General features: G+C 42.0%; 1 protein-coding gene across 6 annotated transcripts; it reads left to right on the top strand.

Moving 5' to 3' along the window:
- The first annotated feature begins 623 nt into the window (after positions 1–623).
- FRRS1L (ferric chelate reductase 1 like) lies at positions 624–25877 on the top strand. Of its 6 annotated transcripts, XR_014016145.1 has the most exons (7): positions 673–958; positions 11911–11995; positions 14064–14202; positions 17153–17399; positions 19611–21665; positions 24112–24149; positions 25471–25877. XR_014016145.1 is itself a non-coding variant. In XM_081237813.1 (5 exons), exons 1-5 carry the CDS (start codon positions 721–723, stop codon positions 19781–19783), a joined length of 882 nt encoding a protein of 293 aa, XP_081093939.1. In that variant the 5' UTR covers positions 624–720; the 3' UTR covers positions 19784–25877. The 6 variants fall into 6 exon arrangements, 1 of the variants encoding a protein (XP_081093939.1); XR_014016143.1 differs by lacking the exon at positions 24112–24149 and having other exon boundaries at positions 19611–20429; XR_014016144.1 differs by having other exon boundaries at positions 19611–20429; positions 21494–25877.

Here is a 25877-nt window from a genome sequence, read left to right as displayed (position 1 = left end):
CCTCGGACCTCGGTTTACCTATGTTTAAAGTGGCCCTAAGGACCTCGGTTTACCTATCTATAAAGTGCGGATCTTGCAATTTCAACTTTTTCAGTGATGATCCCAAGAAGTAATGGATATAGTAAGTGCTTTATATAAACCAAAAAGTGCTGGAACAAGGTGGGGGAAGCAGCGACTCTGACAAGGTGTGTTCAAGGTGAACCCTCCGGGGAGCACTTCTTAAATGTGAACATATACTGGGGTCTCCCGGGGATATTGGTAAAATGCATCCTGAGTCACGTGTCTGCCGTGGGGCCCGAGATTAGTGATGCTAACATGCTGGTCTCTGGGGATGCTGCTGCTGCTGCTGCTCCGTGGACCACTTTCTGAGTAGTAGCAAGAGGGTAGAAGGGCCAAATCCGTGTCTGTGAGAGACTCGTGGAGGGAGGGAGGAGAAATGGGAGAAAGAACGGAGGCAGAGAAAGAGAGTTCGGGCGAGGAGGAGAGGATGCTAGGAAGAATGGGAGGCTTCTGGCGCAAGCGAGGATGCGCAGACCGAGGCTGGGAGGCGGCGGGTGCGGGCGGCTCCGCGGCTGCGCGGGCTGCGGGAGGGGGCGGATGCTTGCTAGCGGCGGCGGACGCGTGCTGGCGGCGGCGGGGGCGGCCGCGCAGTCCCGGCCCAGCGCCCGCGGCGCCCCTGCTGCGGCCCGAGCGGCCTGGCTGCGGGATCGGTGGATAGCGATGGCGCGGCCGCGCCGGCAGCGCCCGGGGGCCTGGGCGCCGCTGCTCTTGCTCCTGCTGGCCGGGACCATCGCCTGTGCCGCCAGCCCCGCGGACGACGGCGCGGGCGCCGGGGGCCGGGGGCCCCGGGGCCGCGCGCGGGGGGACTCGGGCTCTGACGAGGCGGTTCCGCGCCACGACTCCTCCTACGGCACCTTCGCGGGGGAGTTCTACGACCTACGCTACCTGTCCGAGGAGGGTGAGGCTGCGGGAGGATGAGGGGCTGCGGGAGCGGAGACCCGGGACGGGGGCCGGAGGCGGCAGGAGCGGGGGCGGGGGCGGGGGCGGGCAGTTGGTTAGGATGCGAATGGAGGCAGCGCCGGCACGGCCGAGGCCCGGACGGGGAGCGCGTGGCTCCCACTACCCATCCTCCTGGACAAGTGGTCCCAAGAGCTGTCAGCGCCTTCCGCCCGCTGCTGGCTTTACAGGTGGGGAGACTGAGGCCGGGAGAGGCAGGTGGTCAGCCAAGTCCTGCGAAGCTGCGGACAGGTGGGGCTGAGTCTAGGCTCCCCCAGTTTTCAGCATCTGGCCTCCACTCTCTGTCTCTGTCAGGGATTGGGGTAGGGGGTGGTAAGGGAGGAGACTGCCATCTGGCCTAGGGTGTGTGAGATAAGAGCAGCTGGTGGGAAGCAGAAATCCCAACTTAAAGAGAGATGTTGCCTTATTTCCTCCCTGTCTGTATGGACCTAAATTTGCAGTGGCTAGTGTCCCAAGCTCAGCGTTCTGTTCGTGCTCACTGCCCTGCCCATGAGAGCTGGGTCACATCTCTTTCCCCACTTCCATCCCACTTCTTTACTGTTTTCCCACATGTCATGCATCCCTAGTGTGAGCCGCCATTGTTGGGGCCTGGTGGGCCCAGAGACAGGGTGTTTGTCCCTCAATGACCTCCCTGTAGAGGCAGTGTTTCAGTGAGCACAAAAGCCAAGCTGATTTTCTTCAGAAGGAATGGAAACTGGCTTCTTACTTCTGCAATTTGGAAAGTGATTTTTCTTTTCTTCTGCTAAGAGGAATATCCAAGAATCAAGTTGGGCTTTGAAATGTTGTGTGTCCCAGCAGATGATATGAGGCTGGATGTATCTGTTACTTAAGATTAGGTTTAGCTACCTACCACAAACAAACATTAATAGCTTAAATAAGATAGAAGTTTCTCTGTCACGTAAAGAAATCTAGAAGTAGGCAGTCTAAAACTGGTCATTGGAGACACTAATCCTGGTCTTCTGCTTCTTCACAACTCTTAGAATGTAACTTCATGGTCCAAAATGGCTGCTTCATCTCCAGCCATTACATTCACTTTCCAGACCGTGGGAAAGAGGAAGTGGGAAGAAGGTCACTGACTACTTTATAAGGAGATTGCTCAGAAGGCCCATGTAACAATTCTACTTACACTTCATTAGCCACAACCTAGTCATATGGTCACCCATAGGTGCAGAGGAGGCTGGGAAATGTAGCCTTTATCTGGGAAGTAATAGGCCCAATTCAAAAGCTGGACTTACTGTATTATATGGAGAAATGGATTTGGGGAAATACATTAGTTGGGTAGATGCTTAACTGCTGAAACAGGGACCCCAACATACAGTGGCTTAAATAAGATAGTTTATTTTTCTTTCATTTGAGTCTGGCTGGTCTGGACAGGTGGTCCAGCTCTGTTCCACAAGGTCATTCAAGGACCTAGGTTCTTTCCCTGATGTTGTTCCCCCACCGTCTAAGGCTTTGTCCTCATCTGTGTGGAAGTCAGGTTGCTTGCATGTCTTTGTTCAAGCTTGAGGAAAGGAGAAAGAGAGGAAGTTCAGGACAAACAGTTACCTTTTAGGCTGGTTGCAGAAATCACTGCTGCACACATTTCTTTGGCAAGAACCTAATTACATGACCTAGCTGCAAGGGAAGCTGAAAAGTAGAGTCTTCTAGCTGGGCAGCCATGTAGTCAGGGAGAAGGAAAGAATGCAGGGGCAGAGTAGGGGAACAACAAGCAGAAGTAGAATCTGTCACTCTATAAAAGAGTAAATAGTACAAAATCCATCTCTTTTTGAAAGCATGTAATAGGTAGTTATTCTGTTCATAGTCAGCCTAGCACACTGCCAGGTGACTCAAAGGCAGCACATGAGAAATTATATTCTTATTGGGCACATGCACCTAACAAATGGAGAACAAGGTCAGATTCGATGTCAGTTTGTATATATAGAGAGAATGAAGTTAGCTGTATAGTCCAGGCACTTTTATGAACATGGACATCAGGTGGGCTGCAGCCCAAAGGAAAGCTTTATAGAGTTGAACCAGGAAGTGTGAGAGACTTTAATGAGACAAAAGGGGGAGGGCACTTAGGTGAGGTGACCCTACAGGGGTAGCAGGGCCTGTGATACGTGTACAAATCTCTAGTTTGTCTGCTTGGCACTCTCACCCATTCTGCACATACCACCTGAAGCCTGGCTCTAACCCTCAAAAATCTGCAATGGTTCCAATCTACTCCCTGGATGAAGCTTCAACTCCTTTATCTGGAATTTTCTGTCTGACCCAACTTTCATTTACAACCATCTCTCACTCCTTCCTTTCCCTCACTCTGAGCTTTCACTGTCCATTCTACTCTTCTCTCTGATCCTTGCACTTACCTTCAAAGGCTGATCCTACAACCATTTGGTGGGTGCTAGTGGGGATGTTTGTGGGGTGAGCCTCCCAGGGGAAGCATGTCTACTAGATTACCCTGGGCCTAGGCTTTAGCCTTGTGGGTCTTGAGTAGAGACTTTCCCAAGATCCTTAGAAATAATCAATGACACTGCCTTAAAAGGGTACTGCCAGAGATGGAGAAGCAGAACCAGAAAATGTCCCAGAATGGCTTCCCACCCAGGAGACGAAGGAAAAAGGCATCAGGAAGAGTGTCCCATGCCATGGGGAGGCCCAGTGAAGACTTAAAATAGTTGATGGATTCAGGAAATGAGAGGTAATGGGTGGATTTTCCTGGGATGAGTTCAGTGGAGAAGGAAAGAGGGAGCCCAGTTGATTTTGGAGGAAGTGGCAAATGAAGAGGTAGAAATAGTACGTTTAAACTATTCTATCTATCAGTACAAGTGGGGTTGTCTTTTTCTAGTGATTGGGCTGTTTTATCTATGCAGGGTACCCCCTTCTCAGGTTCAAAGTTGCTGACAAACTGAATTTTTAATGAAAAAGTAGCCCAGTAGTATGAAATCAGAAAAAGGGAATTAGAATAATGGTGGTGGGCATGGAGAATTCCCTGAAACTCTGGTTGAGCCAAGTGACCATTACCCACCTTGTCCAGAGACCATTTCTCCAGTGTCCAGGTTGCCCAAGACCCACCAGACCACAGACTGAACACTGGCTGATTTGATGTTTCTCATCACCCCCTAACATGTTCATTTTTTTAAATTTAAATTATATTTTGGTTTAATGATGCTAGTTTTCAGAATTCTTGGGGGTTCCCACTGTCTTAGCCTATACTACTCAGCCGTACAGTCCCAGCTCAATTGCTGCCTCTTTCAGAGGGCTTCTCTGCTTTTCTCTCCCCATTCCCTGCCATTAGGCAAGATATTCTCCCAGAGTACAGTCTAACCGTGCTGTGACCCTTTGTGCTGTCCATGGTTCACAGTTTGGATAGGTTCTTGGTGCTTGACTCCTATCACCCATACCCTCTTACCCTTGAGGTTCTCAAGCCAGAATCTATATATTCAGAACAACAGTAGAATATAAAACAGATTACCACATGATTATGGGCAAACCTCCTATTCTGAGGGTTCTCTGAAAAAAATTGAGTTGGGTGTTGGCTTAGGGTTAAGTCCTAAATGAAGCCTGCTGCTCCCTTCTCCTTGCTGCTAAGATTTACAGACCAGGTCTGAAGAGCAAACCCTGAGACTCATCAGCCAGCCACTTGGATGATGGTAGCTGGCTTGCCCTTGGGCCATACCCTACCTAGGAAGGAAAGAAGGAACACCATTCAAGGTTGCTTATCTTTAAGGCATAGTAGTCTGAGCACTTGTAAAACATGGCCCAATCCATGAGTTTCTGACCATTGAGTTCTGACCACAATTTTTCCCATCTTGGGAAAGAGCTCGTAAGGCAGTAGAGAGAAGAACAGAGCTTGGGGGGAAGATCAGGAGTTCCTTCATCTGCCTATATTCTTCCTGTGTCTACTGTGTATTGTATGTGAATACATAACTCATCACCGTACATATAGACATTTGGGATGCTTTTCCCCTCGTGGTGCATATATACGTACTGAGAATAAAAAGAGCCCCCCCAACTCACACACACAGGCACGTGCACACTTTTTTTTTTCATTTATAGTATCTCTTCATTTGTACTTTGGTTTGAACAAAGATAGTATCACCTTGTTCAGTGACAAAGTAGAAACAGCATATATATATATATATATATATATATATATATATATATATATATAGTTTTGGGGTGGGAGAATAAAACCAAAACAAATCACAGAAAAGGTAAATAATTTAAAGGTAAATAATCTACATCTAATTCATATCCATGAATCTAACCCAATAATAACACTAACTGGAGCTAACTTTTATTAAGTGCTTACTGTGTGCCAGTCACTGTCCTAAGTACCTTACCCATATTAACTTTAATCTTTATAGCAACACTCTGACTTAGATACTACTGCTATTCCCACTTTCGAGTTAAGGAAACTGACCCCCAGAAAGTTTAAATATTGTAGCTAAAGTCACACAGCTAGAAGGTAGCAGAGAACCGGGTGGGTTTGTTGTTGATTGACTTTATGGATAAGGTGGTGCGAGGTGTCCAGCGTGTTTAGAAGAGTGGGTCCCTGTGGACCCTCTCTTCTAAACACATATGTTAAGAAATGCAGTGGAACAGGCGGGATGGGGCATTTTTATGGGCAAACTTGAAAAGAGGGCCTTGGAATTGATGGGGTAGTCAGTTGGGCACTGCAGGTTCCTGAGTGGTGGAGTGACATGATGAAAGCTTTGCTAAACGGGCTCCACGTGGGTGGAATGTTCCATTTTACAAAGTCCCTTGACATTTTTGCTTCTTTATATGGTTCTGATAAGCAGAAACGATTCAGGCAGTCCAGAAAGAGAAATAGGCTGATGCAGTAGCTCTCAGAGATTTGAACAGATAATTTCTGGTTAAAACTTCAAGGAATTAAGTACCAAATTAATACCTGAGGGCTGTGATCCAAGCAGTTAATTAGAAGCAATAAATAGCTAACGAGAAGCCATTATCCACCTAGTGGAGTATGGCAAAACAGGCTCAAGGGATTGCAAAAAGAAGAACAGATAGTGGCTGCGAGTTAGACAAGAATGGAAACAACAAAAGCATGTTGAGAACCTGGAGAAATAAACCAAGAAAATAAGTGCCTCTTGAAGGGAGGAAAAAATGGCTTTCATCCTCCAAAACAGAACGGTTATTGGAGGGGTTTACAAGGCACATGTGAGAAGAAGGAAAGGGAAGGAGGAAAAAAAGGTTTTTTTTGCCTCAAACCAATATTATTTGGTCTTCATCCAAATTTTAATTTTCAATAAAGAGAAAGAAAGCACTAAAATGGAAAGTGGAGGGAAAGGAACAAACAAACAAACCACCAAAAACCAGTAATAAAAAGGTGGGAGCAACAACATTCTAAATCAACTTATACTTCAATAGAAAAAAAAAGTGGGAGCATGGACAAAGCTAAGGGGGAAAGCAGAAGCTGGCATGGCTGGGTGTCTGACGCATACATGTCAGGACTAAGGAAGACGAGTGAGTGTAGGAGAGATAGGAGGGGGTGGGGAGAGGCCAGTAAAGGTCTTCAAATGGCGTTGTGACAAGATCTGATTTCTGTTTTAGAAACCTGGCGCTGGTGGAAGAATTAGAAGGGAAGTGGGGGAATCAGATAGGAGGCAGTGCAATAGCCAAGAGGCAGGCTCATGTTTCAGGGTGGAAATGAAAGGAATGGTGATGGAGGAAATGTTCCAGGTGGAGGAATCTAGGGTTTCAGGGTTGGGAGACTGGGGGTGGGTGGTGGGATTCTTCACTAAGATAGAAAACATAGAAGGAAGGGCATTTGGGAGGTGGGGAAGCTCAGTGTTGGGCGTCTGGAATTGTTTTGCTTGTGGAATGTCCAGGCAGAAACCCCTGGAGGCAGTTGATTGTTGGGCTTAAACGTTGATAGAAGAAAAGGAGAAGTGCCAAAGAATTGTGAAGTTAGAGAAAGAAAAACTCTAAGGAAAGTAGGAGGAAAGAAAGGACGAAATAGCAGAATTTAATGAATTAGAAACCAAATATTCAGTAAATAGAATCAAAAAAGCCAGAAGTGATTCTTTGAAAATATGAATGAAGTAGATACATGTATTAGTCAGTGTTATCCAGAGAGACACAACCAATAGGATGTGTATGTATATATAGATGAGAAACAGAGAGAGAGAAGTTTATTTTAAGGAGTTGGCTCACACAGTTTTGGAGATTGGCAAGTCCAGAATCTGCAGAGTGGGCTGGCAGGCTGGAGACCCAGGAGAGAGCCAATGTTATAGTTCAAGTCCGAAGGCCATCTGCCACAGAATTCACTCTTGCTTGGGGAAGCTCAGTCCTTTTGTTCTGTCCAGCTGGGGATGAGGCCCACCTACATTATGGAGGGCAATCTGCTTTACTCAGAGTCCACTGATATAAAATGTTAAATGTTTATCTCATCCGAAAACACTCTCACAGAAACATCCAGAATAATGTTTGACCACATATCTGGACACCTGGCCTAGCCAAGTTGGCACATAAAATTAACTCTCACAGTAGGATTCTGGCAAGATTGATAAGGAGAAGAAGAGAGAAGACAAATAATATTAGGAATGAAAAAAGGGAGAAATAACCCTAGACATAGCAGAGATTAAAAAGCTAATACATTACAAGTCAATAATAAAAAGACAGCCTACCCTATTAAAACATGGAGAAAGGCTCTAAATAGACATTTCTCCAAAGAAGATATACAAATAGCCAATAAGTACATGAAAAGATACTCAGCATCATTAGTCATTAAGGAAACGCAAATCAAAATCATAATGATATACCACTTAACACCCACTAGGATGGCTATAAAAAACAAAGGACCTCCCCCCAACCTCCCCACAGTACATTGCTGGTAAGAATGTAAAACAGTGTGGCTACTTTGGAAAATAATTTGATAGTTCCTCACAAAGTTAAACGTAGAGTTAACATATGACACAGCAATTCTATTCCAAGAGAACTGAAAACATATGTTCACACAAGGACCTGTACACAGATGTTCATGGCAGCATTATTCATAATAGCCCCAAAGTAGAAACAACCTGAATGTCTGTCAGCCCCTGAATGGATAAAAAAATGTTGTATATCCATACAACGGAGTGTTCCGTAAATCAAGAAATATCATTAATTCTGTGGACCTAGGGTATTTAAAAATTAAAATTCTACAATAAACACAATTTTCCAATAAAATTGTACAGTGCATGTAAAACAGATCCGATTGAATATCTTAATTCTCTAGGCTTCAAGATGATAACTGCTAATAAGATATGGTTTTTCACAAACATTTACATTGTATTGCTATTCAAGGATTAATACACTTAGTCTCTACCCATCAAGGTTTAGTCAGAGAGACAGAAACCAATTTTTTAAGCTTTTTAAAACAGGATAGCCAGCCCAGGGAGCTGTCTGAAAAGGTATTGAGGGGACTGCAGAAGCAAGAAGGGAGCTCAGAGAAAGTCACTTTGGGAAGTGGGTGCCGGCCCTGGGGCTGAGGGAGCAGAGAGAAGGGCTTGAGGCTGTGAGAACCAAGAGATCAGACAAGGGACCTCCCACTCCCACCCCCACCCCCACCCCCGCCCCAGAGGTGCAGCCCATCCTCTGAGAATGGGCTGTCTGCCCAGCTGATGCCAGTTCCTTTGAAGAGGCTGGTCCTGGGAGTCTAGAAAAAAGCTGTAAACTCAAACCGACTGCCAATGTGAGGATGAAATAGAGTTGCTGAGGACTTGCATATTGGACAGCAATCAAACAGGAACAAATGGTCTTTCCCTCCTCCTGCCTCCCAACCTCCCTTTAATGTTTTCTTTTGGCAGAACCTAGCCAGCTGGCAAAGGAGAGATGTGGTTTGCAGAGTACTAGCCCATCCTACAGCTGGCTGTAGAGGCTGGGTTGTAGCTGAGATACAGGAGCTTAAATATTGGCACGTGGTCCAAACTTATTTTATTCCAAATAGTGAGATCATTTAATTTCAGGAAAAAAAATATAATATTGCTTTGCTTATATTTTGATACCAACCCCAGTTGGTGTCTTGAAATTCAGTTCTGGCACTAATGACCCCACAGGTTAAAGGGCATGGTCCACAACAAGACTAGCCTCACTTCAGACCAACTGGCTACCAATCCAGGGGCCACTCACAACCTCCCTTGGGTTCTATAATTCACTAGAACGTCTCAAAGGATTCAGGAATGGGCTGTACACACAATAACAGTTTTAGTATCAAGGATACAGCTCAGGAACAGCCAGTGAAGACACACACAGGGCAGAGTCTGGGGGCTCATGAATGCAGTTTCCATGAATGCAGGATTCCTCTCCAATGAATCATGACCTGTCACCCTCCCAGCATATCAGTGTGTTCACCACCAGGAAGCTGCACTGAGGTTCAGTGTCCAGTGTTTCTATTGGGGTTTCATTACCAAGGCATGGCTGATTTAATCATTAGCTACAGAATTGAACTCAATCTCCAGCCCCTCACCCCCTCCCTGGAGGCAGGGCTAGCTCAAAGCCCCAAACCTCTAATCACGTGGTTTGTCTTTCTAGTGACCAGTCCCCATTCTGAGTCATCTTGTCTCTTAGCATAAACTCAGGTGTGACCCCAAGGGGCTCAGGAATAAGAAAGACCCATTGGGAAATTCCAGGGATTTAGAGTCGCCCTCCCAGGAACCAGGGACAAAAACCAATCAAATTCTTTATTACAAAACATCTTACAGGGACTTCCCTGGTGGCGCAGTGGTTAAGAATCCGCCTGCCAGTGCAGGGGACATGGGTTCGAACCCTGGTCCGGGAAGATCCCACATGCCACGGAGCAACTAAGCCCATGCGCCACAGCTACTGAGCTTGCACTCTAGAGCCTGCGAGCCACAACTACTGAGCCCATGTGCCTAGAGCCCGTGCTCTGCAACAAGAGAAGCCACCGCAATGAGAAGCCTGCGCATCGCAATGAAGAGTAGTTCCCGCTCGTCACAACTAGAGAAAGCCTGCGTGCAACAACGACGACCCAGTGCAGTGGAAAATAAATAAATAAATAAATAAATAAATTTACACTTAAACAAAACATCTTACAAAATGAGAAGAAAATGTGATATTATTAAATGATGCCCAAATTCATTTGACAACAAAAGTTCTCATTCTAAGATTTAGAAGTATATAAAATAGAAAATCAGTGCTAGAAAAGCCCTGAGAAATAAGCCATTTACCAACATTAATAAGCTAGTTCAATACATTTATAAGTGAGCTTTGTTCCAAAACTTGATCTTATTTGGAGCTTAGAAACCCATTCTTCTTCTAGAGGCGATCTTACCCAATGGTTAGTTTAAAAATTTAATAGTAATAATATCCAATAGTAATAATTACTGGCATTTATTGAGCAAGAAATTTGCTATATGCTGATGTATCATTCTAGATGCTAGGAAGTAGTAAAGATGATGGACGAAAATGGTGAACCTGCGTCAGAAGCAACATTACAAGAGATTGTCTTTTTCAGACACCTATAGAACCTTAAAAACATAAGTAGTCATTGCATTCCTGGATAAATACTCTGAGAAAAAATAGCCACAGCATTGTAGTGAGAAGAGGAAGAACATATAGGATGATGCTTAACATAGTAGCATCGAACTCCATAAATATTAAGAGAAAAACAAAAAACTCATCCAAGGTGGGACTCAGTCTATAGTACTTAAGTGGATTTCCAACTTAGCATAAAATAAGCATGAAAATAGAAAAAGTAATGCATCTGGCCCAAGTACTTAAAGATGGTGAAAAGGTAGGGCTGTACTTTAGTATGTGATCAAGATCTAGGGTAGTAGAGATGAACTGTCCGTAGAGCACAGATATGAACCAGGAAAATGTGACCTGGTGACTTTTTTTTTTATTGAAGTGTAGTTGATTTACAATGTCATGCTAATCTCTGCTGTACAGCAAAGTGACTCAGTTATACACATATAGACATTCTTTTTTTTAGATTCTTTTCCATTATGGTTTATCACAGGATATTGAATATAGTTTCCTGTGCTATACATTAGGACCTTCTTGTTTATCCATTCTAAATGTAATAGTTTGCATCTGCTGTTGGCTTTTTTAAAAGTATAACTTAATGAAACAAAGTAAACAAAACCTCATTTAAAAAAATTACAAATCACAAAGAAAGGACTTCAGAATAGTGAGAAAAGAAAAACTAATACAATAATTTTTTTAAGTGTATTTGCACTGCCTAATATCTATGGGTGATTTTATTTATTCATTTGACAATCATTCAATGTCCAGTGTCAAGCACTGTGATGGGCAGAGAATACAAGATAAATCACACATGGTGCAGGGAGTGAACAGCCTAGAAGAAAAATATTTGTGTCACAGACTGGAAGCATAATGCAGGCTTTCCTTTGATGTGTGGTTGAATGCATTATGATGTTAAGAAAGATGCATGAAATGATGTGTTTAAAGAATTAGTGAGATAAGCCAATGTTCTATACAGCTTAATGAAAAATGGAAGTTCAGAGAAACAGAAAAACCCTATTATAACATATAGATATAAATGGAAAACCTCTGCTATCAAATATAGAAGTGTTTCGTTTATTTTTTCTCTTAGAACATGTGTATTGTATAAAACTGTGATTTTCACACTCTCAGGGGACAGTGGTGAGCCAGTGGGTATGATATTATGCCCTCTTTCAGTGCCTCAGGCTCCTTACCTGTAAGTGAGGAAAAAGCCCTTTCTCAGTTAACACGTAAGGCTGGGTTCAAAGACGTGTGCCCCTACCTGCCCCTCATGAAAAGGGTGATTAGGCTTCAACAAAGCTCTTTTCTGAGGCCTTCACCATTTCTAGACGCGTGCGCTAGAGAATAGTCAACCTACTAAAAAGAAGCATTTCTCATTGGAAACGTTGTTCCTGGATTTTCTAACCATTATTTATTCTCACTGGCCAGGTTACCCTTTCCCTACTGCTCCTCCTGTGGATCCATTTGCCAAAATCAAAGTGGATGACTGTGGAAAAACTAAGGGATGCTTTAGGTTGGTAGATCTGCGAGTTGCATAACTTTAAAGCCAAGACTTTGATTTTACTTCTCAAGGTAGTATTTAAATTGCATGCAGTTCACTCTACCAGGGACCTGTACCCCTCATAACTTCAGCAGAGATGCGGCTTGTTTCTGATGGCCACTCCAGGTTTCAGTCTTCCAAGCCTTGAGCTGTAGCATGCCCGTTGGCCCTAGAACGTTCTTCTCTAGTTCTTCATTTATGACTGTACGCCATTGGCTCAGGGGTCTAACCAGTTGTATGAGAAAGAATCACATAACACAGATGTCTCTGCTTATTCAGCAGGGGTGTGGATGGGACAGGCAATAATACATGTGCCTAAGACCCAGTTCCTTTTCAAATCAATAGTCATGACTTATGGGTAGCTGTATGATACTAACTAGTCATTACGCATTGATTATTGTGTCTAGCTAGTTGTCTCAGATCTAGTGAGTTCCTGCCTGATTATTAGTAGTATTCTGTCAAGACGTGATGGGCTGGAGCTAGAAAACAGTAGTGTAGACAGTGGGCCTCCCGTCTAGACAGCTGTGCTTTGTTGGGAAACCCTCCTTTTCTTTGAATCCTTTATTTCCTAAAACAAATTGTCCTTGAGTAAAGATTTTGATGGCCACTGCACTGAATGTTTTGAGTTTTTTTTTTTTTTTTGGTTCAGTGCTCAAGGACAAACAATTGAACATGGAGGTTTTGAGTTTTCTTTGATTACAAGCGTATTTCTAAGGAATTTTTAAAAATCCAGTGATATGATTATTGGGGAAGATAGCCAGCAAAGAATAATTCTGGTGATCAAGGGATATTTTTGAGAAGGGAAGGCATTTTAGTGCCCTGCTAGCTTCAGGGAGACTTGCTTTCTGGCCCATTCACCCCTCTTTTAGCTTTCCTCACCCTTTTCAGGTTTTTCAGCCCAGTTCCTGTGGTCTTGAGCTTACACCTCCTGCCAGCTTCTCAGGGTATCTGCCAGCAGAGCTGCATGTTCCTTGTCTCCCTCCTCCGTCAATACTTGGCAGCCTTGCATCCTGTACTTTTAGATACCTTCCATCTGAGCTTAGATTATCCCACCCATTGCTACAATTTTCTGTCGTTTCTGAAAATGGTGTAAAGCAGTGTTCCTAAAACTAGGGCTTGCTGATCCTTAAAGGATCCACAAGTCCTCTGGAAGAAAATTTTAATTCATGTTTTCATTTCAGTGATGCTCCTTAAACAGATGAACAAATGCATAATCTGGTTGTCTGGGTAACCCCCTTACAGTGCTCTGTACTGTAGTGTCTGAATTGTATCAGCACCAAGTAGCCCGAAAGAGCAAAAGCAAATTTTGTGAATAAATGATGCATTCGTGCCCAGTGATTACCAGATGAGGCATTTGTTTGGTGGCTTGTATGTATAAGTGTTGTGGAGCAATTCAAATAGATAAAAGTGGAGGGGAGTGGAGTCATGTCTAGTAGTAAGAACATGCTCAAAATAAAGACCCTGCAGAGGCCACTCAGACACACTACACGCAGGTAAGCAGAAAGTCGCTTTCAGTGAAATGACCTCATTTATCACGTGAATGCTATGAATTTAAAAGTTCCTGGTTTTGTAGTTTAATCTATATTTAATTTGCCCATTTTTGTTAGTTTAATTTTGTAGTTTAATTGAAAATTTGTAAGTGAAAAGAACTGGTAAATTATTTAAATTATTAACTCAGAGAATTTTTTTTCTCTAAAAGGGATGCAGAAATAATTCAGTAATAATTAATATTTGAGAAACTCTAATAACACATAGAGAACCCTGGCTAGGCCTGGAGGCCCAGGTTCAGTCCCGTTGCAGCTTGATTCACTCGGTAAGTGTCTTCCCATCTCTGGACCTCAGTTTGCAGGTAGATAAAGAGGAGCGGTTTGTCTCCATGGTCTCTCCTGAGTGAAACTGGGGTTTTGAGATCCCAGGTAGCAAAGATCTAATATATTTATTAATATTGCTTAGCGTCCTGCCTGACACACAGATGTTCTGTTGATGTATTTTGAGTAAGTGGCTGAGGAAGCAGTAATATCTGTTTTGATATATCCTATAGATATGGCAAACCGGGCTGTAATGCAGAGACCTGTGACTACTTCCTTAGCTACCGGATGATAGGGGCTGATGTGGAATTTGAGCTGAGTGCAGACACAGATGGTTGGGTAGCAGTTGGATTCTCTTCAGACAGGAAAATGGTAAGACACAGAGCATGATAGAAGCTACTTTTTCTCTTTAGGTTGCTGTGCTACTTTAGACTTTAGAGAATGAGCACGGTTGTGTTTCCCTAAGTTATGACGCCACTTTTAAATGGGAGAAGCCGATTTCTGGCATTTAATTTTCTTTTTCAAAGTAAAGCAAGTAAATTGATCAAATCCGTATAACAGTGATACTAGTTACGGCTCTCTGATTACAAGTTAAAAAAAAATTCAAGCTAGCTTAAACGTAGATGGAAGGGTTGGTTATGAGAATACAATGTGTCTCGTGGTACCAGTATTCATTAGTTATTTCCACAGTACGGCTGCAAGAGAGCCCCCAAAACTACACGGCTGATAACAGGAAGCATTTATCTCTTGCTCACATGTGTGTGGATTGGCTGGGACTCAGCTGGGCTTGGCTCCAGGCCATGGCTTGGATTCAGGTATTCTCTAATCATTCTGGAACCAGTAACTACCCAGGCATGTTCTTCTCATGGCAGAGGCAGAAGCACAAGAGCCATCCAAGCTTATTTCAAACCTGTGTTCACATCACATCTGCTGATAATATTCCATTGCCTGAAGTCATTCACACAGCCAAGCCCAGAATGAAGGGGCAGGGAAATACACTCCCTCTAGCAAGAAGCCTTGTGAAGGCGTATGTACATAATATAACAGCAGGGGAGTGAAGAATTGTGTCCAGCAATTCAGTCTTCCACAGTATACATGGGCAGGAACACATCTGGTCCTCAGAAAGGACTGTGAAACAGGCAGGAACCCAGGTAGCTGACCATCCCTTACCTCTGCTTCTGTCTGTGCCTCTGCTGCATTCTCTTTCCTCTGGGGCATCATCATTTGCCATTCACTGTGCCAAGGTGCTTCCCAAATAGCCAGACTTTCTTAGGCCTTTGAACCTTTGCGTGTGCTGCTGCTGCTTTTCTTCACATGGTCTGTTTTGAGGTTCTTGCAATGAGAGGAGGGCAGCTCAGACCAGGGTTACAGCAGCAGGCGTGGTGGGAAGGGCTCAGATTTCAGGTATGTTTTGAAGGTAACGCTGACAGTCTTTGCTGGTGGATTGGACATAGGTTGTATGTGGGTGGTAAGAAGAGACTGGGGGATCAGGCTAAGCAATCAGAGCTCCAGTGAGTTTGTTCTTGGAGAGTCAGTAAGACAGTGGGTCCACCTGGTAAGACGGCATGGATACTAATTTATATCACTTATCTCCTACTTTAGGGTCAATAGGAGAAACAGCAGGTGTGTGTCATCCCAGAAGCTGGCTTGCAGTGCAGTTGACCAGTTCTTGTCCTGGAATGCATTTGCACTCATGATGCAGCTGTTAAGATTAGGGGGCTCAGGAGGGAGGTCGAGTGAGGAGCATTCAGATTTTATGTTTGGCATTTTGCTATCTAGGGGCCTTTAAAGTATAGGTCTCAAAAAAATAAAATATAGGTCTCTCTTTTCTTCTCCTATTACTCCAAGAAGCACAGATTTAAAAGTTTTCAAAACCTGATACACAGGAAAAGCAAAATGGAACCCCTTTTTAATAACCTTTAACTTTTTTTGAAATGATGCATTACTGTTTTCTTCGTTAGATTTTATTTTTTAGAGCAGTTTTAGGTTCACAGCAAAATTGAATAGAGGGTACACAGGATTTCCATATACCCCCCCAACACACACGTGCAGAGCCTCCACCATTATCAGCATCCCTCACAGAAGGGTACATTTGTTATAACTGATGAACACCTATAACGTTTTTGGTTTGTTTTTTACAAAAATGTTAAACCTACAGACAAGCTGCAAGGATAGGACCATAAACTCCTGTATATATGTTTCACCTAGATTCACCAAATGGTAACTTTTTTAATTGTGGCAAGACGTACATAACCTAAAATTTACCATTTTAAAGTATTCAATTCAGTGGCATCAGTCACATTCATGGTGTGGAACTGTCACCACTGTCACTTTTTCACAAACAATAACATTTGCCACATATGCTTTATGTCTCTTTACTGCTGCTGCTACTACAACAACTCTGACTGCTGCTACTACTTACTATTTTTATTATTTTCTGGAAACTTTGGAGGTGAAATTGAAGATATCATGACCCTTTAACCCTAAATATTTAAGTGGGTATCTCCTAAGATCAAAGACATTCTTTTTCATTATATAGTTTATTAAATTCAGGAAGTTTAACATAGATACAATAGTATTATCAAATATACTTGTCCATTTTCAAATTTGCCCTTTATCCCAATACTGCCCTTTACAGAAATTTTTATTTTATGACTCAGGAGTCTGTCTAGGAACACCATTAGCTGTCATGTATCTTTAGCCTTACTTATTTTGAAATAGTTTCTTATCTTTTCTTTTTTCTTTTCTTTTTGGTCTTTCATGACATTGACCCCTTTGAAGATTATGGGCCAGTTTTTTGGTAGAATGACCTACCATTCAGGTTTGTCTGATTGTTTGCTTATGATTAGGTTAGTGTCTGTGTTTTCGGCAGGACTGCTGGAGAGCTGGTGATGTATTCTTCTCTAAATGACTCATTAGGAGGCACTGGATGTCAGCTATGGTGATACAAACTCTGGTCACTTGGTTAAAGATTTTTTTAAAATATATTTTGATGTGGATCATTTTTAAAGTCTTTATTGAATTTTACAATATTGTTTCTGTTTTATGTTTTGGTTTTCTGGCCGCAAGGCATGTGGGATCTTAGCTCCCTGACCAGGGATCGAACCCGCACCCCCTGCACTGGAAGGCAAAGTCTTAACCACTGGACCGCCAGGGAAGTCCCTGGTTAAAGATTTTTAATGGCTTTTAGAACAATTTTGGGGGGTGGGGCTTCCAATTACAGAGTTAATGGATCGTATATTTCGGAGTGAAATTTCTTTCTAGCAGAAAAGTTTGCCAAAGACACACCTTTGACTTTTTTCTCCATCATCTTTCGTGTTAGGGTGGTGATGATGTCATGGCCTGCGTCCACGACGACAACGGCAGGGTGCGCGTACAGCACTTCTATAACGTAGGCCAGTGGGCAAAGGAGATTCAGAGAAATCCTGCCAGAGATGAGGAAGGAGTTTTTGAGAATAATCGGGTCACCTGCAGATTTAAACGGCCTGTGAATGTTCCCAGAGATGAAACGATTGTTGATCTGCATTTAAGTTGGTATTATCTGTTTGCTTGGGGTCCAGCCATTCAGGGTAAGCTTACATTTTGGTATCTGAATTAAACACCAGACACTGCTGTGCTTGTAGTCCTTATTTACGGGGCGAGGGAGTGATAAGCACTTGCCTAACATAAGAGAGAAAGGCGATATGAATGTTCTGCCTTCAGAATGTTATAATGGACTTATACACATGAACACAGAAATGGACAAGTTATACACATGCATAGTTAGAGCAAGATATACAAGATAGTATATGATGAGCTCTGTGCTTAATGAAACAGATCATATGTCTGCTGTGTATGGTATGTGGACTCTAATTTTCAGAATGGTCTCATTTACTCCTCACCACATCCTCCAGAATTGTAGGCATTATCCTCATTTTAGAGAGATTAAGGAACTTGCTCAAGGCTATATAGCTAATTAATGGAAGAACTGAAATTCAAACCTATATCTGTCTGACTTCAAAATCAGTGAGTACTCTTAACTCCTATGCTCTAAATAAAAAAATACTGAACAGGAAAGGGCCTCTGGCGACTGCTCTGGAGATTGATACTCACTTTATGACTATTCTGGTGGTCATAAATCTACCAAATTATCCTATTGTTTAACCCATTACTCCTCAAATTTTTTTTTTTTTTTTTTTTTTTTTTTTTTTTTTGTGGTACGTGGGCTTCTCACTGTTGTGGCCTCTCCCGTTGCGGAGCACAGGCTCTGGACACGCAGGCTCAGTGGCCATGGCTCATGGGCCCAGCCGCTCCACAGCATGTGGGATCTTCCCGGACCGAGGCACGAACCCGTGTCCCCTGCATCGGCAGGAGGACTCTCAACCACTGCGCCACCAGGGAAGCCCACTCCTCAAATTTTAATGTGTATGGGGATTGCCTGGCTATATTGTTAAAATGCAGTTTTCAGTAGGTCTAGGGTGGGGCCTGAGATTCTGCGTTTCTAACAGGTTGGTCCACTGATGACCTCACTCTGGGCAGCAAGGCTCTTCAGCATTTCCCCAACAGTGACCCAAGCATATCATGAGGCCTTTGAGAGGCTGCTAAAATCAAGTTACACTGTGTCTACAGCATTCCTCCTGGTTCATCAGCCTGATGGCCTGACCAAGGATGGAAGTGAGCTGTTCTCAATCGCTGTATGAGAACTCATTCTGGGAATTGCATCTTTCTCATCAACTATCCGTTGCCTAATCTGATCTTTTTTTCCTCTTCAAATTGTTCCCATTGATCGATTGGAGATTTTATACCCTCTTTTTTTGCCTGTTTCTAGTTGGGAAAACATATGGATGCCTCCAGATTTGTGACACCTTTTCCATTTGCTTATTTCCCAGGTTACCGACGGTGGACCTACAATTATACCTTTGAGTACTTTCAATGCCCTGGGAAATAAACCATGTCTTAGGCTGGAGAAATGAACTCATTTTAAATGATGGGATTTGGAATCTAAAACTCTGGGTTTGAGTTTGGTTCTGCCTCTTGGTAGCTGTATCTAGCCTTTCCCTCAGGAAAGGTATGAATTGGAGGTACATAGTTAAGCCTGGGAATTCATGTAGGTGACCAATGATTGAGGTTAGGGAGGAGAGGTGAATGGGACCAGTTGAGAGAAAAACTCTTGCCAGCCGGAGGAGTTTGGTTTGTGTTAACAGGAGCCAGCACGGACACTGCAGCAGGGGCTTGACATGTCCAGCTGGACACGGCTTCTCTAGTAAATAGTACCTTAAAAAACCCTCACTCTGAGCCCTATTTCCAAGGAGATCTTTGCTCTAAATTCATATGCCTTAGTCTCCTAAATTTCATATGGGTTAATCCAAAGGTCAGGCCCTTCCTATCAATTTCAGCTTATTAAGCAGCCTTTGCATACAGCCTTTCCCCTCATTCCTCTTCTAACCAGGTCAAAAAATGTTTCCCATCCAAAGACTTGTTTGGTATCTTAATCCTCTTACTTTCTATACCATTCCACACCACTCTGCCAGACAGACATGCAGACATACAGATACACAGCACACCACACCCTCTCTGGTCTGGCCTGGGCAGGCTACCACTTTATATCCCATAGACTTCCATCTGCAAGGGAGTCCATGTGGTCAGGAGTGGTTAATGAGCCATACATAAAAAATATATTTGGAGAAAAAATAGTAGCTCTTGTTCTTTGAAGTTTAGTTTTTCTGTGGTTTGCATGTATCATTTTAAATCTGTACCTTTTTTCTATTGCCCCTTCCTTTTTATTTCTTTCCTCTTTAAAGGCTCCATCACCCGACATGATATAGACTCACCACCGACTTCAGAGCGTGTTGTCAGTATTTACAAGTATGAGGACATTTTTATGCCATCAGCTGCCTATCAGACCTTCTCCTCTCCATTCTGTCTGCTTCTCATTGTTGCCTTGACCTTCTACTTATTGATGGGAACCCCTTAACCACAGCTGCAAAGCCAACAGATTCAATGCATTATTAGAAAGTCTTTAGTATATTTTTAAAAAATATGCAGTATAATTTTAGCTTCTATTATGTAAAAAAAAAGACTTATATGATTCAGCTTTCTGGAAGAAAGAGCAAGTTTTTTTTCTAAGCGAAGAGGATTGTTTAATAATGACCCCATACTTTGGGAAAGTACTTAAAACTTTTCTAAGCACTCACTTTCAAATATGTTTTCTTATTTGAGCTTCCCAACATCTCTGAGTTGGCTTGACGAACATTATTATTGCCATCGTACTGAATGGGATTTGAGACCCAGGAAGGCTCCCTTTTTATGACTCTCGTGCCATGTAGCCTTGGCTACTTGGTCAGATAACACATAGCAAGGTAGAGAAAGCTAGGCATAGAAACCATGTCTCTAAACAACCTTTGCTTTTCCAACTACAGCTCAAGAGAGTTACTTGGAGTAATACTAAGGAGAACTTCACTGGATGGCCCAAGTTCACAGTCAGCCTTTTAGGCAGAAGAACTTTCAAATTTTCATAAAGCATGAAGGCATTTGGATACTTACACAGCTAATGAGGAGAATGATGGAGATAATAGTGATATGAAAATGGTTCATATTTATTTGAAGTGTCTTCTGGATTAGTAAGTAGCTAAAAGAACACATTTTTTTTGCTGCTTGGAAAGGTTAGAAGTGGAACTGTGAGTGTTCCTGAAGATGTAAAATTATATTAATGATAAAAAAAATATGGGCATTCTTAGAAGTTAGAATTTGGACTCTACTACCACTGTATTTAATAAATTAAGGTGTTCATTTGTGGTTACAGCTAATTCTGTTGTCAGTCACCGTATATTGAGTATGATTAAATGTGTATTATAATAGACAAATCATCTTGAATATTCAAGGCATTTTGATAATAAATTAACATTTTTGGAGATTGTGGAGATTTGGAGTAGAAACATTTTAAAGATGACATTTTTTTTTAATTAGCAAATGCGAAATGACCCATCAAGTGAATTTACTTAGAGTATCCATTCAGATGTTCAGACTTGTAAATTGGATTGGCAGTCAGCATAAGTTATAATAATGTCTTGACTTAATGCATTTTCTTTTTTCAAAGGAACCCAAATGTTCCTTTATTCCTACTGACTGAGTTAACAGCCCATTTAGAGGAAAAGAGTCTCTGGGTATAATTATACTGCTGAGGCATTTCCACTGTAGAGTTCTGGAGTCTTCTGGCTCCCCGCCAACTCCCCCCCCCCCCCCGTTGCTTTAAAGTTGGCTTCAACTTTGTGGTTTTTGTGATTAACAACACTGGAGACTGTGATTTCTAATGTCATCCTTGGAATCCGTGTCAGAAGTGAAAGGCCACCTCTCCTATGGGGGAAGCTTTCACATTCTTCTGGCACTGAACAAAAATAAGGAAAACAGGGCTTCCCTGGTGGTGCAGTGGTTGAGAGTCCGCCTGCCAATGCAGGGGACACGGGTTCGTGACCCGGTCCGGGAAGATCCCACATGCCGCGGAGCGGCTGGGCCCGTGAGCCATGGCCGCTGAGCCTGTGCGTCCGGAGCCTGTTTTCCACAACGGGAGAGGCCACAACAGTGAGAGGCCCGCGTACTGCAAAAAAAAAAAAAAGGAAAACATCCAGATTCTGTGACATTTACTGCATGCATCCAAGGGATGTAGGATAAACAATCCTCATTGCAGGTGGACAGAGGTGAAATGACATCAAACAAGTGATGGATTCAAACTCAAGTCATCGGATTCAAGTCCCTGGCTCCACCTGACTCATAACCAAGCCCTCCAGCCTTGGCTGAGGATGGCCTGTGCATCACCTTCTAAGCTACAGTGGTTGTGTAGCAGTGAGGACACTGAGTAGGTAGGCACCCACGTTGTAAATAAGAAAGCAAATATTTTTATATTTCACCCTCTCATGTGTATAATATTTCTGCCATAAATAGGTTAAAAGTAACTCGAGACTTGAGCTAGTCTCTGTAGCAGGCAGGGAAGGAATAAATTAAGGGATTTTCCTCCTGCTTACATTTCAAGTCAAGCTAATTGTTTCATGAATTGTTTTTCCTCGGATTACCAGTTTTGCACATTTGTGCTTAGAACTTTCAACGATTTCTCATTTCCATTAGTGTGAAATGCAAACCACTTTGTTTACCTCCAATATCATCTTTTGTCATCACTCCTCACCTTGCTCTGTCCCAGCAAGACTGACTTGCTCTCAGTTCTTCAGACCTGCTTTCTCACCTCTCATGACGTTCCCTGTGCCCAAACATTCTCCACTTCCTGGGCTTGCTGAACTCCTATGCACCTGTCAGGTCACAGAGTAAGTATCTCTTCCTCCAGTCCCCTGGACTAAGTATCAATAGGTTCAGGTCCCTGACAGATGCTCCCAGAGCACACTTGGCTTCCGCATTATTTTACTCATCACACTTTCCTGTAATTGCTGGCTCGTCCTCCCTGCTAACTCCGTAATGCAGGGACCATTTCCTGTTACTCATCCTTATAACAGACACGACTGCATAGTAGGTACCCAGCAAACAGTTGTTGAATGAATAAATAAACGAAACTCTACTCCTATGGCAAGTTTGGTCCAGAAAGCTTGTATTCCATATACATTGCTAGAGTGGTCAACATTTTTCTATTCTTCGACCTGTGATCGCTCCTTTAGCAAACACTGAACTTTTGTCTCTTGAAACATAAATCAAAAGATCTTTCGTAACAATGCTGTTTTGCCCTGTAAAACAGAGTTGACATTTTTAACAATAATCATTGTTCAGAAATGGGAATTCAACAGACCAGGGATGCAGAACAGCATTTAACCGTCATCCCAGAGAATCATCAATTTATAGACATACTGAAGTTAAAACTCTGTAGAGTCCAAGTTTATTCGTTCTTACATAATGTAGGAGAATCAACTTCTATTTTATCCGTATTCCATTTTCTAACATAGTACTTGTTACAGGGGAGAAACCCAACCAGTGTGTTTTTGTAAATGCCTAAGTAGAATAATAATGTCTGATAAATGTATTTAGTGCTTTTCTTAGCACTTTACAAGGATTAACTCATTTAATCCTCACAACAACCATAGGAAGTAGATTCTATTATTAGTCCAATTTTACAGATGAAGAAACTGAGGCTAGGCATTTGGCATAAATTACCAGTGTTAGCAAGGACTTGAGATGCCATTTTATCCAGTGCACTTATTTTAAAGAGGGGCAGCTGAGACCTAGGGAGGTGATGTGATTTCCGTCATGCACATTCATTAAAACTTCTATTAAATGGAACCCACTATCCACACTCAAATTAGCCAGGTGCATTTTTTCCCCTTTAGCAATTTACAATGAATAGAAGGACTTTTATAGTTATATTTGGGGAAAGGGGTACATTTTACTTTCTATCAGCTTTTTCTCTTAAAAACATTTTGATTCTTTATTTTACCAGTCATTTTAGTGTGTTTAGTAGTTTAAAAAAAATAATACACAGATTGGACAAGACTAGAATGTATTTGTCTTAGTTAATTTTTAAAAGTGACTACCTAAAACCCAGGTCTTCTAACTTGGAGTCCAATGCCCTTTTCTTGCTCCACTGTAGTCTCAAAGGTGAATTTGCAAGCATGATTTCAGACAAAATGCAAGAGCCATATTTAATTATCTTAAGTTGGCTTTTGTCATCAAGGAAATCAGAAAGTTTGGGCAACTCAGGGATGGATTTCCATCCCACATATTTTTTACTACTATTTCTGTAATTAAGTTTACAGTCTATATTCAGGATTTTGTGCTTAAGGGGTATTACCACTGAGGTTGTGTATTGTTCTTAGTTCTAGCCTATGGGTCAGCAAAGTTTTTCTGTAATGGTCCTGATGATAAATATTTTAGGCTTTGCAGTCTCTTAGCTGTTCAACTTTGTTGCAGACAATACGTAAACCAATGAGCATGCCTGTGTTCCAATAAAACTTAATTGACACAAATTTGAATTGTATATAACTTTTACATGTCACAAATATTCTTCTTTAGATTAAAAAAACGTTTTTAATGTAAAAACCATTCTTAGCTTGCAGACCATACAGAAACAGGCAGCAGGTTGGGTTTGGCCTGTGGACTGTAGTTTTCCTACCCTTGCTCTCAGCTAAGAGGCACGCCCAGGTGTCATGATCAATTGTATAGGACACTGCGAGTAATGTATTATAATGTATTACTGGTTATTTGTAAAAATGTCGACATTAGTAATTTGTTTGTAAAATAAATTATAGTTGATGGATTGTTATCTTGATAACGCATTCCCATTAGAATTTGCATTCTGGTTATGTTTTCCAGAGCTGATGTGAAAGAGGTGTCAGTAAAGTCAGAGCTGGGTAAGCAGCAGTTTTATTTTATCTAAGCTGTGCCGATCGTGAACGACTTTCACTGTGCAGTTGCTCTTCATGGTGTGGATTAAAGTTGATCCTTAAACATCGCATGGGGTTAGGGGCACTGACCCTCTAGGCAGTGGAAAATCCACCTGTAATTTATAGTAAGCCCTCCATAATATGTGGTTCCCATGTCCGCGGTTCCTCCTAACCATGGTCACATGGTCCAAGGATGCAACCAACCTTACTACATGTAGCACTGTAGTATTTACTATTGAAAAAAATCCATGTATAAGTGGACCTGCACAGTTCAAACTTATGTTGTTCAAGGGTCAGCTGTACAATGTTCAGACTAGTTTATTTTCCTCTAGACAATTTTTAAGTATTATCTAAATCTGTTACATCCACGGGATGGGAGTGTTTTACTCATGTGACTATGGCATCACCTTGTGTATCATAATGGAAACATGTTTGAGAACCACCACAATAGGTCAAATGCTGAGATGTGAATACTTTGCTGTATATAACTGTATTGTTCTCTAAATAGAATTGGTTATGTTTAGTGAACAGTTTGATTATTCTCAGAGTGTTTGTATATATATTTGTACATACATGATGAGGTCTGTATGTGTTTATACATAAATGCCTATATATACACATACCATGGCCATTTGAAGGTCTTTGTCAGGATTGTTTCTGTTTCTGATCTTGTAAATACTTTAAAACCCAAGAGATAAAACATTGTATGTATTACAGGCCAAACTACCCTTGAGTTTATAGTCATTTCGTTTGCAGAAAGGGTTCCTGGATCCGTTATTAAACCTTTCCTCCTCCATTAAACATTCTATGACTTGTTAAGAACATATAAAATAAAGTATCATTGTTGAGTTTGACTTTTCTATACTGTTAGTTAAGAAACTAAGCCTAGTGTGAACTGAGTCAATGGCATGTAGATGCAACCTATCCATGTTTTATATTTAATTAGATTTCTTGTTCAGTTAATCAGTTATTTAGTTTCAAGTTGTACTTGGTGGTTTTCATATTTAATAGATAAATGTAAATTCCTTTTCATGAAAATAGTGGCTATTAACGTGATTTTAAATGTGACTAAAAATTTAAGTGAACCATCAAGCGCTTTGAGGTTTTTCACTTAAAGTATGCTGGTATTCAACTAATGTTTTCCATTTTCCCCTGGATATTGGCTATTAGGCAAATAGCTGTTCTGTTCTATTCTTCTGGAGAGCCATGGATTCTCTAGGGTTATGGGGTGCGTGGCGGTTGTGCCATTCACTCAGATCACTAAAGCCGTTACCATTTCATCACACAGAATGTCCTGACCACCTGGAAGAGTAAATGCACCTTCTCCACATGCCTTATTCCCCCAGATGCGCTCATATGCTGGAACAATCTGACTCCAGGAGTATTAATATACTTTTTTGCGACTGTCTGTAAAATACTATTTTGTAAGAACTACGCCTTTAGATGGACATTGATGGGTTATATTTGTTTTATAATAATTGTGTACCTAATGTTCAATTGTGATTGACTTTGAGATTTATGTATATTTATAAGCCTGTCCTACGTGGATTTTTACTCTACAATGTGTGGTACCTTACTAATAAAGACATGGATTTCTATTTATGTAAAGTAATTGTAGCAGTATTCCTAGATGCTACCTAAATGATTGTTCTGCCCGTCTGCCATCACAAATAATTCTATCTTTAGAGGGCTATG

The sequence above is a fragment of the Mesoplodon bidens genome (genome assembly GCF_964165515.1).
Source record: "Mesoplodon bidens genome assembly, chromosome: 6".
Taxonomy (NCBI): Eukaryota; Metazoa; Chordata; class Mammalia; order Artiodactyla; family Ziphiidae; genus Mesoplodon; species Mesoplodon bidens.
Note: the sequence above shows the minus strand (reverse complement) of the source record. Positions and strands in the feature narration are given on the sequence as shown.